The 20,597-nt window shown below is 47.9% G+C and overlaps 1 protein-coding gene across 1 annotated transcript in view; it reads left to right on the top strand.

The window, feature by feature from the left end:
* Positions 1 to 20,597, top strand: part of ADAM12 (ADAM metallopeptidase domain 12) — a 70,963-nt gene that overhangs the window by 29,960 nt on the left and 20,406 nt on the right. The window contains exons 9-13 of the mRNA XM_049764537.1: positions 7,821 to 7,998; positions 13,029 to 13,118; positions 13,921 to 14,116; positions 18,658 to 18,766; positions 18,866 to 19,064. Coding sequence (XP_049620494.1) covers positions 7,821 to 7,998; positions 13,029 to 13,118; positions 13,921 to 14,116; positions 18,658 to 18,766; positions 18,866 to 19,064 — 772 coding nt within the window. The remainder of the gene's footprint in view (positions 1 to 7,820; positions 7,999 to 13,028; positions 13,119 to 13,920; positions 14,117 to 18,657; positions 18,767 to 18,865; positions 19,065 to 20,597) is intronic.

Raw genomic sequence — 20,597 nt, 5'->3', positions numbered from 1 at the left:
GTGAGGGCAGCAGAAAGCTGCTCTTCAAATGGGAATAAGCCTAATAACATCCTCTGTCAGGAAGGAAGCTCAGTCTCACATGTGCTCTGAGCTCCTGCAGGCTGCAAGCTCTGGAGGCTTGGAACATGGAGGTACATGTGTTTGGCCCTCCTGGGATGTGCCCAGTTGTTTTGAGGACAAACTTCCAAACGTAGGTTGGAGGCGTGAGGAGAAAAAAAACAGGCTGGGTAGGCAGAGTAATGAGTGATGGGAATGTAGCTGTAATCTGGCTTCAGGAGAAAGTCTCTGGGGAAGTGACATTTGAGCAAAGACCAGAGAGTGAGAAGCAGCAAGTGATTCAGCTCAGTAGGGAAGATGCATCTCAGATATACAAGGTCAAGGGCAGCAAAGGAGGAAGCACTTTGCAGTCAAAGGCCCAGGGGAGAGCTAGGAACCTGAGGTCTTGAGCTGCTGATGAAACATGAAACATTGGAATAAGCAAAGACCATCCATGTGGACACCAGACTGGGTCCCCAAGACAGGGAGACAAGAACATGGAATTTTTCAGAGCAATAACTTGACCTGATTTCTCTCTATGCCCAGCACCCCGCCCCCATAACATCAGAACTTTTGTAACTTGCCCAGTTATAAGGCTGACTGGCTTTCTGTCAAGTGAGAGTTATGACTGTCACAGAGGAGGCCCCCATATGTCAGGAGGGGAGAAATCAAAGACTTCCTGTTAGTAAGGGTGGGACTTCCTGTTTCTAAACAAAGCCCATAGGCCACAATTTCAAGTTGCATTTCCCTGGGGTTCAGAAATGCACAGGGCCTGGTGAGGTCTCTCTGTGATGTTCCCTCTCACACGCCTGACTCTCCACTCTTTACTTCTTTTCTGTATAGGATTTTCACACCCTTCCCTGCAACCAGCAGCCTCTCAGCATTCCACTCCAGTTGCTGCGGGGGTACAGGAGTTCCTGGCTCCCCTTTCAGTGCTGACCCCAACATGAGGGGTCAGAGCCTGCAGGCTCTGGGGGTTTGGCTCCATCAGACTAAGTGCAAATTGCTCAGCAGAGATTGGGCTGCCTGTGAGAGGAGAGGGGGAGCTTGGAGCTTTGCGTAAGGCCGCCTGAAGAGGGTCCACAGCTCAGCATGACTAAACAACCACCCCCACCTTCTCAAGATGGACCCACAGAGGCCAAGGAAATTGCAGCCCTGCCTCAAAGTACGATGCCTTGACCTGGATCCCTAATACCTCATGGATCCCCAGGCAGCATTACAGGTGTCCTCAGATCCACATAAGAACCCGCATAGGAGGGCCCCATTTTTAGAAAAGGCTGATAATGAATTGTAAACAGGGAGTTGGGAAGTACAGTGTGGGAGGTAAGCAGGAAAGATATTCTGCAGCAAAGTCCTGAATTATCAGGTAGACTTTCATCAACAATTCCTGCTCATATTCATGAGTTTGTTGTTTGGTTGGGGTTTTTTTGTGTGTGTTTGTTTGTTTTTTCTTTAAGAAAATCTTTCTGGAAATGTGTTTGGTCACTAAAACAAACCAGTAAAATCCCAAGCACTTCAACTGTGCTAGAAATGGCTAGAAATACCATGTATCTGGGAAAATCTATATTCTTCTGCAAAGAAAGCCCTAGAGAATGCTCCAGATTAAAGTTCAGCCTCCCTGGAACAGGAGGTGTTCTTTAAGATACACTCCTCAGATTGTGACCAGATAAAACCAAAGGAACCAGGTCCTTGCATTGGCTCTTCCAAGCTCTTTTCCTTCTTCCGAGTTAGAGAAGGCTGAGGGGTGGAGATCTTTATTTAAGGAGGATAAAAGGGGCCATTCATTCACCTCAGGATGAGGACAAGGACTTCTGACAAAATGAAAACTGCCATGAGAATTAGTGCGATTAGCCTGCAGAGCTTCTAGTTATTCACATCAAAAGCATCATCAGAGATGAGTGAACTGGCAGGGGACACCATGGGCAGTGGTCAAGAGGCTTTATTGATAGAGAAAAGGTGTCTGTGGGCAGAAATGATCACAGAATAGCCTGACCCTGACTCTGAGGAAGTCTGGCCATCACCTCCTGTCTTACTCACCAAGCCCACGTCAAAGTGACAGCAGCAAAAGCAAGTTTCAACAAGCCTGTCTGCCAAACTCTTCCATAGAAAGCCCAAGACCTCAATGCAAGGCTACAAAGTCAAGTTCCAGCCTGTCTTCCTGGGGACATCAAGCAAGTGAAAATTTGCAGCAACTGTAAAGGCTCAGAAGAAAGTTGCTCTCTCTCTCTCTCTCTCCTCTCTCTACTATCACTTTCTCTGTCTCTCTCTTTCTCTCTCTCTGTCTCTCTCTCTCCCCCAGCCCCAGGGAGCTGCCCACAGTTGGGCAACGCTAGGCCTGGCTGGGCTATCCAGCCTCCTCTTGTGAATATCACATAGATGACCCACAGGCCAAGAGGAGAGTTGTTACTTGTGAGAGTTCAAGATGACACATCAGAGTTGTATCACTGCATGACTTCTAGGCTGCAGGAAGGTGGCACCAGTTTTAAACCAGTTAATCCTGCAAACCTTCTTCATCTTCAGTTACAAGAGCAGATTTCTGCCCTTGCTCATTGATCTAGCATTTTATTTGTAGTAGAACATGTTTCTGAAAATATGACAGCTGAAATCCTGCCAGTCTTTACACACACACACACACACACACACACACACACACACTCACACTTCCCCCTAGGACATGTAGTAAAGAGGATGCAAAGTGGGGACAAGTGTTTATTTGGTTCTACTTGGAAAACAGTGCACAGAAGGGCCCACGTCAAGCTCTAGTAAATCAGAACTTTCCCTGTCCTTTGTTGAGCCCCTGGCACCTGGCACTGTACCTTGCAATAAGTACTTCATAAACTAAAGAGATAGATAGATGAAGGAGCCTCAATGAATGGATGTGTGTGTTTGTACATGTATGTGTATGAATGGAATGTGTGTATACATATTTGTGCATGTGTGTATGAATGGAGAAGTGTATGTATATGTGTGTTGCAAGTCAGCCCCTGAAGAGGTTGACTGATGGAGGGATGGAGGATGAGGTCTTTCCCCTCTAGCTCGGAGCACACATCTGCCACCCTGTTCAGCCAGCAGTTCTTAGGTGAAGCGGCAGGTAAACAGCTCACAGACAGTCAGGCTTGTGGAAATATTAGCTTTATTCGGTGGACAAGACTGAAGTCCAAGGTCTCAGCCTCAGCCACACCTTGCCTTCCACAGACCCTTGTTTTTATCCCCCAGAATTAGGTACCATCCAATGGTGGGATCAGATACCACCCAATGGTGGAAGCAGAATCAGGTACCACCCTAGGGTGGGGGCAGAATGCCAGGTAACACCCTAAGGTAGGGCACAATCACGATCAGGGTAGGGTCAGTAACATAATAATCCCATAAAATGTTTACATACACAAAATATGTGTTTGTTCATGTGTGTATATGAATGGATTGGTAGATGGGCATTATGCACAACTAGATTATGAATGTATAAGTAGTGGTTATAGATAATGGTGAATGGATGGATAAATAAATGGTTGGGTAATTGGATAGGTAGATGACCAAATGGATGGATGAGTGTCTGCATAGGTTAGATAGATGGGTACATGGGTGGAGAGGGGAAGGAGTGCGTTGATAAATGGATGGGCTATAGAAATAGGTGGATGGATTATGGATGGGGTAGATGGACATATGAATTTGTGGGTGGACAGATGGGTGGATGTATGAGCAATGAGCAGGTGGGTGGGTGGGTGATGAACAGATCTAATTGCCGGCAGGTGGGCAGTGATCTTGACACAGAATGTACAGATGAGGTTATTTCTTCACCATTTGGAATAACCAAACCTCTGGGAGGAGGATTGTAAGCCTGTCATCTTTTATGGAGAGCAGCATTTGCAGAAATTGCTGCTTCTGTTGATGGCTTGTCCCATATCATCCTATAATGAATATATAAAAGCTTATTGGAATAGGGTCATGAAACTAAACAAAAGCAAAATGTAAAGTTTACAGGCTATGGGCTGTAAACACCCAAGTGAACAGGGCCCCAGGTCTGTGGCCTTTTCCTATAGACCCCATGGATATATCATAAGTAAAAGGAGCCATTTACTTTAAAAAGGGGCAAGGGAATCTTTCCAAAAATGTTTCTTCTGAAGACCTTGGCATAATCTAGCAAGAGTGGAGGAAGAAAGGTGCAAAATTCAAAAGCAGTTCTTAGATGAAGCCTTAGAATGCTATGAAGGGCAGCTCCAGTTCTGCAGAGGGTCAGGACACCACAGCCAGTGGCACCATGAGCCAAGTACCATGAGCCCAGAGTCTGGGACACAAGACACCAGCCCTTTGCCCCTTAGGGCTCCAGGGTTTCCTGTGGCTGCCCCAGTGGCCAGAGCAAGTAGAGGAAAGAGAGAAAAGGTCTCCAAATTCCACATCAAATTTGATCTGAGTGTCCATAATTAAGAAACAGCTGTGGCCTCTGACTTTACCCCTATAGACTTCTGGGGGCTTGGAGGAAGGATCAACACCAGTGTATGAAGAGGCTTCGGCCACCTCAGGGCCTGGCCCGCAAGCCCTTTGCCTACAGTCAGGCTGTCCTTGTCCTGACCCTGAGCTGAGTCCCAGGGGTCCTGCTGGGTCTGAGCTCTAGAGGAAAGGCCATCAGAGCCCAGAGTAGAGGTGTCAGCCTGCAGTGGCACCCAGAGGCCTCTTAGGTATCTGCACCCTCACTCTCCAAGGCTGTGCTGATGTTTCCATGACAACTCTGAGAAGGGACTGGAGAGGTCATACAGCATGTAGGTGCTTGCCTCGCATGTGGCTAGCCTAGCTCAGGGAGTACCCCAAGATGCATACAGAGCTGTTCTCACTGCCAGAGCATGGGGATGGGTCCTAGGGGGACCCTAGAAAACGCTCTCCCACAGCCAAACCTGTCACCAAGTGCTTCTGTTTGTCTGGGGCATGTGGCTGGGGTATTATAGGCCCTGCTCTCTGTTCCGGGGGAGCTGGAAAGACCAGATCCATTCTGGGGAGCTCTGAGCCATGCACCACCACCCCAGGAAAGGAAATCAACAGTGACTGCATTTTATTTCTGCTCACCTTTCTCTCATGCTGGCTGTGTTCTTGGGGTTGTGTTCATGTGTGTGTGTTCTTTTGGGATCGCAGTTGGAGGCACTCAGAAATCACTCCTAGCAGGCTCCGGGGACCCTATGGAATGCCAAGGATCAAACCTGGGTCAGCTTTGTGCAAGGCAAGCGCCCTACGCACTGTGCTATCCCTCCAGCCCCTTGGGGTTGCATTTAAAGGGGCTTCACTGTGGCTGTGCTCCAGTCCATCCTCATCCTGCTGGAGTGCTCCCCACTCCAGGAGAGTAGGCCACTTTAACAAACAGGGTAGCACTTTGGAGGTAATGACCTCCAGCTAGTGTCTCACCATGCCCCTGACTTTCATCTATACTTTTGTCTCAATTTTTGAGGGGTCTTCGTCCTCACCCCTCAAAAGTGAAAACTGGTGCTTGAGATTTTTGTTTTGTTTTGTTTTGTCTTTTGGGCCACAGCCAGTGGCACTAAGAGGTTATTCCTGGCAGGCTTGGAAAATCCTATGGGATGCTGAAGATCAAACCCAGGATGACCACGTGCAAGGCACACACCCTCCTCTCTGTGCTATCACTCGGGCCCCTCGTGGTTTTATATGAAGCTTTTTTCACACAGATGAGGCTCAGACTCTATCTGGCCTTGATGGCTCTGCTCTCCCTCTCAAGATTAGGCATGCAGGTGGGAGTGTTCTGGGATGAATGGTCTGAGTTTGGAGGGGCCAGACCCCACTGTGGTCTGCAGAAAGCTCTGGTGAGAAATAGAACATCGCGGCTGTCCCTAGCTCATTATTCCTTTGCTGATTAATCTTTTCTCAGTGGAAGAAGGTTTGGGCTTTTCCTTGGGGCTTTCCACAGCATCTGGGGGTGTGCCCTTCGCCTGCATCCCGCCCTGCTAGCCCTTCCTGTCACTTTGCTCTACTGTCCTGACAGCCATCTCTGCCATCTTGTCTCTCTGCTCACTGCTGTGTCTTTCCTGCATTTAGCCACCAGGGCCTCGAGCTCAGAGATCTGAATCCGGGCTGGTGGGACCCTCCATGCATGTGTCCCAATAAGCTCTGCAGTGTCCCAGCACCCAGGAGATATGGTTGTTCCCCAGTGTCCAATGACAATTGTCACTGGCAGACTCCCATCGAGACAGGTCACTCGGCATCTGCTGTCAAGGCTGAAGCATCGGCCAAGTAGTAGGAGTCACCCCCAGACCACAGCAGTGCACCTCCAGCCATCTCTTACCAGCACAAGAGCTCTTGTCTGCAGCCTCCCTGCCCCCGTCATGTTTGGTTTGGCTGCCCTGCCAAGGCCACGTTTACTATACAAGCTACAAGTGGTATTTCCCTTTGGAGAAGCAGGTTTAGTTTTGTCTTCCATCCTCTCCTCAGGCTCTGCCCTTGCATCCAGTTGGATAGGGGTCCCTAGTGGCTCAATATTAGAGGTGAAGGGAGGATTATGCCTTAGCAGATCATTCTGGAGCAGAACTACAGCTCCTGTGCACTGCGGCTAAAAGCCACAGTTTTTGGGTTTTCTTGGGTTTATTTTGGTTTTTGTTTTGTTTTGTTTTTCTGGGTCCAGAGCAAAATCATTTTCAAGTGTTTTCACTTCAGGGGAAAGTCTCGGCCCAAAGGGCTTCTTTCCTGACTAATTCCCCCGATTAGTTGCACTGTGCCTGCCTCTCCCTGCTAGTTATTGGTTCAATTAGCTGCGGGCAGACACGTCGGGGGTGGCTGATGGCTGAGACAAGCTCGCCCAAAGCCAGGGAAGAGCCAGGGCTTTTCTCTTCAAACAACCAGCCAGGCCACACCGGATCTTTGATGACAGGAACCAGTTTGATGTGTTTTTCTTCAATCAATACTCGGGGGACTGGAGGCAGCAACCGACAGCTATGAAGCGAGGCAAAGGCAGAGAGACCAACCTTTGGAGTCTGAGCTGGAAGGGAAGGAAACCACTTCCAAAAAGTGACCTGTGTTCACTGCCAGAACCTTCGATGGCCCCTCTGTGGATCAGAGCAGTGCCTAACTGCTCTTGAACCTATTGGCCTTTGCACGTTTCTTCCTCATCAGATGTTGACATCAGACAGCAGCCCTGGACTTTCCAGCACATGCCTAAAATCACAGCCAGTTTTCAAAATGCTGAAAGGAAGAGGCAGCTCAGGGGTACTGGGTTGTGTCCTCAGCAGGAAGGAGAGGTTGGGGGGCTACAGAGGTCTGAGGACACCCCCATTCCTGACGAGCTTCAGCCCTGTCCTGTCTGTTTGCTACTGGTCACTCCCAGCCTAGTTCCCCGACTTCAGTTGGTCATGGGTGGGTCCCCAGGTTGAGATCCACATGCATTTTGTGTTTTGCAGCAAGAACAAGTGTGTGTGTGTATATGTGTATGTGTGTGTATGTGCGTGTGTGCGTGCACATGTGTGTGTGTGTGTGTGTGTGTGTGTACAGAGCCTTAGAGACTCTTCCCACTTTTCATTTCCCAGGCAACCCTAAGTCATGTGTGTCATGCACCATGTCTAGACAGGGCTGATCTGAAACCAGAAGATGATAGTCTCTCTATCCCTGTGCACAGTGTGGATGGCAGAAGGGCTTGGGTCAGGGATTAGAATGAAATGAAGGTGCCATCTTTGGGCATAGTATTAAAGTCTTGAATTGTCAAGTTTGCTAGTGGGAGTTGGGCAAATCTTGGTGTCAGTGCCAGGGGCCTGATAGGCACTGGGTTGACAATCTGCTCTGCCCCACCCCCCGCCCAGGTACCCTTTCCCTATGGTATTCAGCAGCTGTAGCAAGAAGGATCTGGAAGCCAGTCTGGAGAAAGGCATGGGAATGTGCCTCTTCAACCTGCCAGAAGTGAAGCCGTCTTTCAGGGGCCAGAAATGTGGCAACGGCTATGTGGAAGAAGGCGAAGAGTGTGACTGCGGAGAGCCGGAGGTGAGAGGTCCCTTTTAGAACATTCTGGGAAGAATGCACAAAATGCCCCCAGCAGATAGAAAGTGCTGGAAATCTGGGAGGGCAAAGTTCTCTCTAACACGGAGGGGAGAGTGTTTGTTTACCTTGTACATGACAATCCTGGTTCAATTCCCAGCATCTAACAGGCTCCCCTGAGCACCACCCAGACTGTGATACTCTCAGCCCAAAAAAAATAAAGTTCTCTCTGGCCACCTTGTTAGCCTCATAAGCTGGATGGCCCACCTGAATTTTAACTATTGTACCAGGGAAGTTTATCTTCAAGTTATGGGTGGAGAAAGATAAAGCATCATCTCTCCTGAAGGGCACAGGAGTCTAAGAGAATGAAAAAGCATTTAGCTGAGGGCGGCAGGGGAGAAAGCCTTGGCAATGCTAGCTTCAAATCAGCACTGTTTCTCTCTCTGGTTGTGAGGCGGGAGAGCAGAGGGGAATTTAAATAAGCCACATTCCCAGCGACCCAGAGCTTCCCCCGCCCCCCAAAATCTTGCAGCAGCTGCCGGAGCCTCGTCTGTATGCAGGGCCCAAGGCTGCCGCCTGGCCTTGCTGCCTGTTGGCTTTCAGAAGCAATAAGTGGAAGCAGAGAACATTTTTATCCAGCAAAAGGCCTTCTTGAACCCTATCTTGCAGCCAGTGTCAGGAAATTTTCTTGTTTCTGGAGGGCACCAGATAAAGTTAATCAACACACAGAGGATAACAGCCACTTTGTAATCTCAAAATAATCTGAAGACAGCCAGGCCCACCCTTAGTACAGGCTGCCCTCCTAGGTATCAGGGGTGTGTTTGGAATAATTGTGTGTCTCTGGCCTACTGTGTGGAGCATCTGCCCCAGGCTTCAACAGCTTCACCCAGAGACAAAGAGAGGGTAAGGTCACAGATGGGCTTTCTGAGGGATTAAAACAAGGTGTTTTGGGGTAGAAGGACAATTGTACTGAGTTTCTGGGGCATAACCCAACCTGTGTTCACTAAGCAAAGGGCTAGAAGCAGAAGACTCTGCTTCTAGTATCTTCCTTTTGTCCAGACCCCTGTCCCAGCTACTTCCCAGGCCTGTTCTTCTCCCTCTGGCTGTCCTTCCAAACTGATGGGTGAGTTTGGGGCTAAGAAGGGGCCCTAGAGGAATGGTTTTCACCTGATGTTTTTGTTCCTCCAGAGTGGCCCATTGGTCCAACACACTGCTCACTGCAATGTTTCTTCGCTGTTAACTTTGCTGGGTATTTGTGAATCCAAGAACAGTCCCCAGAATGAGAAATTACTTCCCATCCCCTTGTCCCCTTTCGGGGGAAGACCTTGGTAATATTTATCCGCAGCAAATAATAATCCACACAGACAAGAACGATAGGGTTTAAAAGATCGGGCAAGGAGAGCTAGAGAATCCTCCTGCAGCCAGCAGCTTTTCACAGAAGGACCCCTCACTCCTGTCCCTCAAGCTATTTATTCCCAACTCCACAGCGCCCCACCTGGAAGGGTTAGGTGGGGCAAAAGTCACAGAACAATCCTAAGGAAACACTTTTATATACAATTCCAAGAATCATCTTATGGAAACTTTTTCATATGCTACACTCACAATGGGGGAAATGGGGAGGGGAAACAAACACTCCTGGAGGCCCAGAAGAGCAGGGTCTGTCCTCAGAGCTTGGTTAATTCCCTGGAGGAAATAACAAAAGTGGATTCCATTGTCCAGATTCCTCCTGAGAGCTAGTGTCATCAGTAAATGGTTTATCTGGGCACCTAAGGTAATCGTTATTCTGAGTAAATGTGACTCTCACAGCAGTTTAAGCTCTGAAGTTGGGAATGACTGGGTTGGGGTCATTTACCACCTCAAGCAGCCCCACCGGAAGCTCAGTTGGTACCTTGAGCCTCTCCCTGCCTTAGCATCTCCATGCTAACCTCTCTATCCTGGTTAGTATCACCCTGACCTTGTCCCCTATTACCATCCCCATGATTCTGGCCCCACCATCCCTCAACCACCATCAGCACCACCAATATCACCAACCCACCTCACCACCATCCTTTATCCCCACCATCATGGCCATCACCATTCTCCCCATTGCTGGGGGGAGCCTCCACATCCCCCCAGCATCTCTGCACCATCAACTCCCATCATGCCAGCAAATGACACAGTTGGCCAGCCTAGCCACTGGTGCCACCTGTCCTTCCCCTGCCCCTAGTCCTATAGCCTTGCCAGGAGCATCATTGTCTGTCTGGGCACTCTGTTGTACTGTGGAGCTGCTCTGATACTGTGAGACTTCCTGCTTAGGCAGTGCTGCGTGTCCTTGGCATGTCACACAAACACACACACACACACACACACCAGCATTATGTCCTGTTGGAGAGTTTTCATTGCATAGCACAGGTCACTGCATGGAATGGAGCCTTCCCCATCTACCTCTTCTGAGAAAACTTCTCAAGCCAAAGGCAAACCTGCCTCCTGACTGGAACTCTTATTTGCTCATCAAGGCTCACACATAGCCAGTTCAGCAGAATATCAGCCCAGGGCTGCTTTCTAAACTGGTGGCCTAATAGTGCACCTGGGTTCTTCTCCCCACCACCACCACCACCCTGAAAAGACTCATTGGATTCAGATCTTCCTATTGCTTTCCCCTCAAGCCTGTAGAGTGTCTACATAACCTCCCCCATCAATTGGTGTTAATGCAGCAGCCCAGTTCCCTCACTCCCAGAAATCATCTTCACCGTTTTCCTGAAGATGCATCGTCCTGGCCCTGCTCCTGTGATTAAGAATCTTTGTCTCCCACCGACAGCCCCAGAATGGCAATGAGAGCTCCCTCATAGATTCATTATTCTCGGCCCCTTCGAAGACAGCGTGCCAGGGCTCTGCGGAACTTCTCTATCGAGTCCGGGCATGAGAAATGAATCAGCACATGAAGCCTCAGTTCCTTTGGATAAATCGAGGGTTGCAGAAGAAAGAGGCTCTGGGGAGTTAAAACGAGGAAAGTGACCGCTGATGGCTTCCATCCAGGATATTGGAGTGACTTCAGCTAGAGGGGGTAGTGACAGCCCCCTTATTCTGGCAGCTTGGGGGTGGGGGGCTTAGAGAGCCTCCTAATATCCTGGTTTAGAGTCCCAGGATGCCAGTAGCTTGCAAATATCTCTTGAGTGTAGTTATAGTTATCTTTCTCACATTATCAATCCCCTTTGAAGTGGAGGCTATATTCTCCTTGGCTCTCATTCCCTGAGAGCTGCTGCTTATATTATCTTGAGATTTGACAGTGGTGTGTGGGGGGGGGGGAGCTCTTAAAGAATCCATTGATGAGAGTTGATTTGCGTCGGAATTCCAAGGGAGGTTGGGGTTCAGCGTGTCATGAGCGGGGCTAGTCAGACCCTTGTTGAATACAAGGGTATGGTCATATGCTTGGGGGTGCCTGTGAGGAATGAGTGAGGGAGAGGGGGCTCCTCTTTGGCCCAAGAAACAGAAGATTCTCAACTTGCACAAGATTGGAAAGAAAGTTGAAAGCCCTCCTGTTCTGGTGGGCAGTGTTATCTCATTGTATACATTAAACTTTGCGGATGTTTAGAAAGGCCCTGTACGCATTTATAATGCAATGACATCCGAGGGATGTACACTCGGAACCCAGGGGAACAGCCAATGGAGGGCCTCACTCTTGGAATTTTCTGGGGGAACCATCTGGACTCTGAGCAAAAACTTGATACTGTACATTTTGGGGGCTAATGGTTGATTTGGTCTCCAAGGATGATTTTCTAGAAGGAAGCATTCTACTACTAAACAACAGTGCATTTATGCAATAAAATCAGAGGAGTTTGGCAGATTCATCAGAAATGAAGGCGAGACCACGCTTTCCTCTGCTGGTTAGTTCATTTCTTCTCCAATGAGCATCCTCTGAGTTTCTGGACATCCTGAAGTACAGAATCTTCACATATAAGAAAATGGGAAGAGATCTCAAAAAAGGTGCCCAGTTCTGGCTACTGCTTTGTTAGAAAAATGCAGGTGTTTGTGACACATAATATAAAGAGTTGATCCCCTCTCATTTCTGAGAGGATGATACCTCTTGGATCAGAGCTGGCTGGCTCCATGCCTGTACCTGGGTGGCAAAAGACTGGGATCTCCCCTTGGTTTCTCACACTTTGAGGGAGTTTAGGGGAATCAGGGCCATTTAGGGTTCATTCCTGGCTCTGTGATCACAGAGCATTTATTAGGGCTGGAGGGAGCCTGGTCAGCCACCCATGTGCTGTTTCCCTGAGCCCCTGGTCTCTTGCCTACTGGATTCAGAGATGCCTGTTTGAATCAAGAGTGATCTCCATGCTGAGAAGGTGGTGAAGAAGTCACCAAAGGCTATTTGGTTTATCTCTTATTGTTTGATTTGGTTTGGTTTGGGGTGTGTGTGTGTGTGTGTGTGTGTGTGTGTGTGTGTGTGTGTGTGTGTGTTTGAGACACATTTGGCAATGCTCAGGGCTTACTCTGGGCTCTAGATTCAGGAATCACTCCAGGTGGTATTCAGGGGACCATATGGGTTCTGGGGATTGAACCTGGGTCAGCTGCCTGCAAGGTAAGCATTCTTCCACTGTCCTACCGCTCCAACCCCAAGGCGATTTGGAAACCAGAGATTTCACATCAATTCCTGCCACTCTACTGAGCCCAAAGTTCACCTTTACTCAGATGAGGACTAAGTTGCCCTTTTAAATAAGTCCCAAGTTCTCTGAAGATGCGGCCAGGTTGTGATTGGGTGACCTACTGTCACCAGGTCACCAGGAACATTTAGATCCCCTCCCCTGATTGCTGCTGTTCAAGATGATTTTTCTGACCAGCCTCCATCTCTGCCCCATCCCCACTTGGCACCAGGTCTTCTGATGCCCACATAAATACCATAGACTATTCCCAGGAACTTGGAGGTACACTAGGTTCATTGACCAGCTCTACACTCTTGCAAAAGAGAATCTTCTGGCTGGTTCCTCTCCAGAGTCAGCCCTCCCTCTCTGCAGCCACTTTGGGGTGCTGCCCAATGACCCCATTCCTTCCCCCAGGAATGTACCAATCTCTGCTGCAACGCCACCTCCTGCACCCTGAAACCAGATGCCGTGTGCGCGCATGGGTTGTGCTGTGAAGACTGCAGGGTGAGTTCCTGCCGGGCTGTTCAGCCTGCTATGTAGACACTGTGAGTGGGTCCTATCCTGTGCTCTCCTCTCCCTTAACATGCTTTCTGCCACTCCTATTTTGATTCTGGAGAGAAACTTTCAATACCTTTAGTGCCTATAAATAAAGCCAAGTTTTCCTTAGTCCTTCCTTGATGGCTGAGAAGTGGTTCGTGTTCACGGGTCCAGCAATGCCACAGAGGACATACACAGCATACCCCTTCTTCCATGAACCCTTTGGCATTCAGCCCAGGCTTCCCCCACCACCATGGAAATCATGTGAATGTGCTTGACTGAGGGGCCCAGCAAGTCGGTTCCAGGGATTACCCCTGAGCAGCGGGATGTGCACTGCCCCCAATAGACAGCCGGCCCAGGAGGGCGGGTTTCTCTTCCTGGGGAACAAGGCTATGTAGTGACTCCTGTCCATGATCTGGCCAAGACGGGGAAGGATTAATACACTGAAACACTGTTCTGCAGACTTGTCAGGTATGACCATCTGGGTCTCTCTTCCAGAACCCAAGAGCCCCTCAGATTCCTGGATCCCTACAATCCCTCTCCTCTGAGGTAGAGACCAGCTGGCCTGCTATGCACACAACCCTTGTGGTGGCAGGATCCAGACAGGACTGTCCTGAGTGGCTGCCTCTATGTGTGCTTGCACCCGTAGTTAGAGTGCAGTTCTTTCTGCTTCCTCTGCTCTCCAGGCTGAGCCCACGGTGGGATTGGGGGTGGCCGCTGAGCCACCCTGCCCTGCACTACTTATGCTCTAAGCACCTTCTCCTTGCAGCTGAAGCCTGCGGGGACAGCATGTAGAGCTTCGGGCAACTCCTGTGACCTCCCCGAGTTCTGTACCGGAACCAGCCCACATTGCCCAGCCAATGTCTATCTGCACGATGGGCACCCATGCCAGGGCGTAGATGGCTATTGTTACAACGGCATCTGCCAGACCCACGAGCAGCAGTGTGTCACGCTCTGGGGACCAGGTATGAGGGACCCCATGCTCACATGCTCCCATTAGCCAGGGCTGGGGGAATGGACACTGGGTGTGAATACCAGGCACTTCTCCAACTGGCCTTGGGGAGCACGTGTTAATACCAGGAGAGATGTGGGAGCACCACCTACTGACACCACCCCCCCACTCTGAAACAGTGGGTCAGATCAGCTCAGCCTCCTGGGCATTTGATGGTCAGAATCCGTCCCCCAAAATACACTCCAACTCTGAGAGTAAGTGCCCAGGAAAGGATCCTAGAAGGACTATAGGGGACCCCATTGACAAAAAGGATAATCCTGGAAGGACTATGGGGGACCCCACTAACAAAAAGGATGAGAGGACCCTCCAGTTACAGGATCCATGAGAGGCTTCGGGAAGGCCCAGCAAAGGGGATCTGGGAATGTCCAGGTGCCAGACCTCAGGGTCACAGGTAGAAACCAGGGGTATGAGCCACAAGTTCCCACCTGGCTCTGAGGCCAACCAGAGCTCTAAACTAAGCACTAGAAGGCAGGCAGCTCCCAAAGAACTCCATTGATTTCTGGTCCACTAAGGCTACTCCTGGATACAAGTAGGGCGAGGGTCCCTCCCGGCTGCCCCACAGGCAGCAGTGAAATATTCTCTGGCTGGTCTTTCTCCCCCAAATCTTGCATCTGTAAACCAAGATGCTGAGGTCAAGCACATCCATGTTTTCTCGATGGCTCCACATGGTAGAACTTACACTTGGGTCTCTTTGTCCAGTTTCACCTTAATAGCAACAATGATTTTCTGTCAAGGAGATGTGACCTTTATGCCTTCAGAAATACAGCTGGATATTTCTCTCCCAGCAAAAAAATTTTACTTTTTTCCTGCCTTGTTTATCCAAACCTCTAGCCTGGTTATTGAGGACATTGCTTCTCAATTCATTTCAGGGCTCACCCCTCACCTAGAAACACAATTTTGGTGGGGAAAGCCCTGACATATATGGCTTGTGTCTATTGCATCACTATTGGAAATGAGAGTCACTTGATTATGCCTTTAGAGGTGGTTGAAGCATATTAAGGGCTGGTGAAGATTGAAGGCATATCAGTAAAGCTGGTTTTAATGAATTTTTTTTGTTATGGTTTACCTGGGGTAGGAGAGTGAGTGTATAACAAGATATCAACTTCAGCTCTTGTAACTAAAGGTGGAATGAAAGAATATTTTAGGCTGAAGAGATAGGATAAGGGTTAAGGTGCTTGCCTTGATGCAGTTGACCCTGGATCAATTCCTGACACCGCAAGGGTCATCAGAGTACAACCAGAAGTGATCCTGTGCAAAGATCTAGGAATAAGCTCTGAGTATCACTGGGTATGACTCCAAAACACTCCCAAAAAATAATTATTTTTAAAAGCAAGGAAAGACATTTTTGTTGACTTACATGGAATAAACAGAAATATCCCATCTCTTCACCATCCTAGAAGCAAAGGATGATGCTTGTTCGTGAACACTTTTTCGGAGATATGAACCAAGGACAATTTGCTGAGAAATATGCAGAGGACAAGAGTACTTTCCATTGTTGATATAAATGCCTTTGTCTGTGGCTATTAGTGACGGGGCTGAGGATATTAGTCCATGGAGCCAGGAGTTGATTGGACTGAATTAGAGAAGCACATTTGCCTAATGGAGTCATTTTCGCAGGAAGATTAGAATGGAGTAAATCGTGGGTTTAATGCAAGTTGTCATCATGTCTCTTTAAAAAAAAAAAAAACATAATGACTTCGAGCTTCCAGACAATCCTAAGCCACAATAGTCTGGAGGTAAGACGGGTCAATAATACCCATCGCTGGCTCAATGATTATGAAATAGAGTGGAATGACAAAGTTCCTTCCAAAAGGCTCAATCTGATCTATGAATAAGGGCAAAACATCTAGGTACTTCATGATTGAGAATTCAGAGGCTGCAAATTGAAGTAATATGCAGCAATAAGGAAGCTAAATAACAGGTAGCAACCAGAGATACAGTGCATCCCTTAATGGAAATGCCTTTAGGAACACAGTTCTACCTCTATTTGTAATTAAGGTCAGGTCAGTTTACAAGAGAGTCTGAGTTGCCCCTGGGACACTCCTGGCCTCTTCTACTTTCTTAGTGATGTCACTGAGCAGAATCTAAGGGATTGTTTGTACTGGACATGGTCCCTTGTCTTGACATGTTGCTCTGTGTGTTTGCTTACATGTGTATGTGCTACCAGGGATCAACCCCAGAGCCTCACACATTTAAGGCAACTGTTCTACTGCTGAGCTCCACCTAGGCCTTCTTGTTGATTTGTTTGCTATAAGTGAAAGCATCAGTATTTGTCTTTCTTCTTCTTTATTTTGCTTAGCCTGGCCCCTTCCTGCTCCATTCTTGCAGCAAAAGGCAAAATGATTTTCTCACTACCAAGTCATGTTCCAATGTGTCTATCCACCAGCTCTTCCTTACCCACCCATCTGTCTTTGGAGACAGGTTGTTATCTAACCTGTGGAGCTGCAGGGAATGTTTTTGAAATTGTGTGTGTATGTGTATGTGTTCTTGGTTAAATGTGGAACTGCAGGATCATAGTTAATTTTTTCATCTTTACAAAATCTCACTGTGTCCATGACCCATCTACCATGTGTCAGGAACTCGCAAGCCTTCGCAGTTTCTATAGGTGCTTGTCCTCATTTAATGGAAGAAGAAATAGAGAGTCTTAAGAGCTTCTGGAACTGATCAGGGCACTGTCACATGAGGGTGGTCAACACCAGACCAGCCGGCATCGTTCTGAGTCCCAAGTTCTGTATCCTGGCCTATGTGGGGAGGATTCCAGAAAGGACTGAGTCTTGGCCAAGATCTGTTGTTGTTTTTAGATTCCATACAGACCCCAATAGTTTCCCAAAAAAATTATTCATAATGGGGCTGGAGTAGTGGTGCAGGCTGTAAGGCATCTGACTTGTGTGCACTAACCTAGGACGAACCGCAGTTCATTCCTCCAGCATCCCATATGGTCCCCCAAGCCAGGAAGGATTTCTGAGCGCATAGCCAGGAGTAACCCCTGAGCATCACTGGGTGTGGCCGAAAAAAATTATTCATAAGATAAGAGAGTTGAGAAAGATCTTTTGTGCAAGGAAAGAACACCCTACCAACTGGTCTACCACCCTGGCACCTGTGATGCCATATTAACTATGGAGGATGTGCAGACTTATCTTCCAACACTGAACATTGTAAGCTCCTCATTTTGCCCTCTCCTCAGTCCCTGGAAAGCACCATTCTCCCCCTTTTTTCTGTGACTCCAACTCTTGTAGATGCTCCTAGTCAAAGGGATCATGGTATATTTGTTTTTCTGTTCACTTATCTCAGCATATGTCCTCCAGCTTTGGCAATGTGTGGGGAGGTCTGACATCAATCCATGACCTAATAATGCCCAATCTTCTTTTTTTTTCTTAGCACAGTTGAGGGGAGTGGGTGGGCCACATCTGGCAATGTTCAGGCTCTGTGCTCAGGAACCACTCCTGACAGGCTCGGGGGACCATATAGGGATCAAACCTGGTTCAGTCGCATGCAAGCAAATGCTCTCACTACTGTGCTATTGATCCAGCCCCATAATGCCCAGACTTGATGTCCCATCACCTGTTTATGGACAATCAATAACTTACTTCCATGTCTTGGCTGTTGTAAGTAGTACTATTGAGAGTGTGGGGCCGCAAGTTTCCTAATTTCAGTTCCTTGAACAGACCCCAAGTAGGATGTTTTCTACTTGAAATTGTACTACTATTGTAATTTCTACTAGAAATTGACTTATTTGAAAGAATAATATTTGAAATATTATATATTTGAAATAATATTTGAAAGAAATATTCCTTATTTGCGGGGTCCCCATAATCACTCACAGGATTCCATCATTTTCCATCTGTCAATGATGGGAATGGTTTCAAGTTCTTGGGACTTGTCTTCTTTGAAATAACATAATAGGCCTCCTACCCAGTCGGAGAGGGTATTCTGCTAAGTTTGGGCCTGCTTTTCCCTGTGACCCCATGATATTGAACAGGTCTTCATCCATCAGGCTGGCTATTTGTCTTCTTTGAAGAAAAAGCATCATTCAGTTCTTTCATCCATTTTTTTAATTTGAAGTGAGTTTCCATTGAATTATAAGAGGAGCCACCTGTTAGCAGATAGAGATCTGCAAATATTTCCTCCCCCATTCCATAGGTTGCTTTCTCTATTATAAAGAAGAGAGGGTCCAGAGAGATAGCACAGCAGGAAAGATGTTTGCCTTGCACACGGCTGACCCAGGTTCAATCCCTCATATCTTATAGAGTTCCTGAGTACCACCAGGAGTAGATTCCTGAGCCAGGAGTAACCCTAACCACTTTCAGGTGTGGCCCAAAATGTCTAAAAATATACTATAAGTTGATTTGATTGTGGCTTTGTTCCACTTCTCTCTCTGTCTCTCTTCTATTTCTCTCTGTCTCTCTGTCTCTGTCTCTGTCTCTCTCTGTCTCTGTCTCTGTCTCTCTCTCTCTCTCTGTCTCTCTCTGTTTCTCTTCTGTCTCTCTTTCCCAGGTGCAAAGCCTGCCCCTGGGGTTTGCTTCGAGAGAGTCAACTCTGCGGGGGACCCTTATGGCAACTGTGGTAAAGACTCCAAGAGCTCGTTTGCCAAGTGTGAGCCCAGGTAGGACTCGCTGTCCCCTCTGGGGTGACCCTTACCACTGTGGACTTATTTCCAATCACTTTGGATTGATGTCCAATCTCTGTGTTCTTGCCCTTTCAGAGATGCAAAATGTGGGAAAATCCAGTGCCAAGGTGGGGCCAGCCGACCAGTCATTGGTACCAATGCCGTCTCCATAGAGACCAATATCCCACAACAGGAAGGGGGTCGGATTCTGTGCCGTGGGACACACGTGTACCTGGGGGATGACATGCCAGACCCCGGTCTTGTGCTTGCCGGCACCAAGTGTGCAGACGGAAAAGTAAGGTTTGGGGCATCACCGTGAACCCGAGAAAGGTTGGAGGACCTAGGGGTGGCCTCTCTAAGAACCAACCCTGAGTTTTGCAGTCCTACATTCCCATCTCACAACTTTGTCCCAGAACCAAATTCATTTCATGGCACCTAGAAGAAAAAGCCAGTGAATCCCCACTTCTGCTCTGAGCAGTGAAATATGGATTGGAGGAATGAAACTGGGCTTTTGAATTTGGGGGTTGGTCCTTCTGCACTGGAAAGGGGTTTGTGGGGGTCCCCAAGGACTGCCACAGTGGACAGGGATGAATAAGCTCCTGATAATTGTTCCTAGAAACATGGCACAAATTCTGGGGGCTGTTCCCATCCCTAGACAGTACAGGAAGCCATGGAATTCCCCATTCAGAGGGTAGGAATGGGGGCAGGTCACTTCAAGTCAAAAAGCAGATCTTGCTGGTACCAGGGCAAAAGCAGACTCTACTATTTTGAATTTTGGAAATCAAGTCAAAGATGGAAACAGTAGTTGGGGCATTCACACCATCCCCATTGATTTTTGTATGTGGCCTCTTGGACTAGAGAACAAGTTAATAAACTGTCTCTAAAAAAAAGATAGACCAGCCCCCGCATGCATTCTGGGGAACTCCTGAACCCCAGTCAAACCTGGGGTTGATTTTCTTTTTCTGTTTGGGTTTTTTTTTGTTTGTTTGTTTGTTTGTTTCTTTGGGGGGGTCACACCCAGAAATGCTTAGGGCTTCCTCATGGCTCTGCACTCAAGAATTACTGGTGGTTTCAGAGGATCATATAAGATGTCAGGGAGGGAACCCAGGTCAACCATGTGTAAACCAATCACCTCATCCTCTGCTCTCTGGCCTTGACATGTCTTTTCCTCACTCCTCCTAGCATCTTATGGAAGAGTAGGGGGCTGGTCCCTTGAGTCTGGGGGCTAGTTGACACCTTCCAAATTTGACCAACTCCTCCACTTGCAGCCATGTCTCTTTATCAGTGGCTGCTCTGTTCCACGGTGCCAGAGTAGCCTCTTTCTCCTTCCCTGGGTGTCTCTGTCCAGGCTTTATATCATCCATGATAGCACATGTCAGTCAGCATTCGAAAAGATGTCTATATTTCATTGTTGCCCGGGAAAGATTCTTGGGCCTAGGGCCAGAGTAGTCATACAGCAGGTAAGGCAGCTGCCTTGCACACAGTTGAACCAAGTTTGATCTCCCACACCACTCACTGAGCTCTGACAGGTGTGACCCGAACACAGAGCTGAAAGTAAACCCTGAGCACTGTCAGGTATGACCCAGAAAACAAAGAAATTCTTGGGCCGTGGTTTCTTGGAGTTCCTAAACCTTATGTTTTACCTGTTTGTTTATTTGTTTTAATTTGAAAATATATATTGTGCACAAACAAGTCGTTGAAAGTTTTTTTTTTCTTTTTTTTTTTAAATATAATTTTTATTTTGATCATAGTGTCTTACATATTGTTGTCAATAACATTTTAGGTACATAGTTACATAAAATCAGGGGGGATTCCCATCCCCAAATTG

Source organism: Suncus etruscus, chromosome 17 (assembly GCF_024139225.1).
Source record: "Suncus etruscus isolate mSunEtr1 chromosome 17, mSunEtr1.pri.cur, whole genome shotgun sequence".
NCBI classification, from domain to species: domain Eukaryota; kingdom Metazoa; phylum Chordata; class Mammalia; order Eulipotyphla; family Soricidae; genus Suncus; species Suncus etruscus.
Note: the sequence above shows the minus strand (reverse complement) of the source record. Positions and strands in the feature narration are given on the sequence as shown.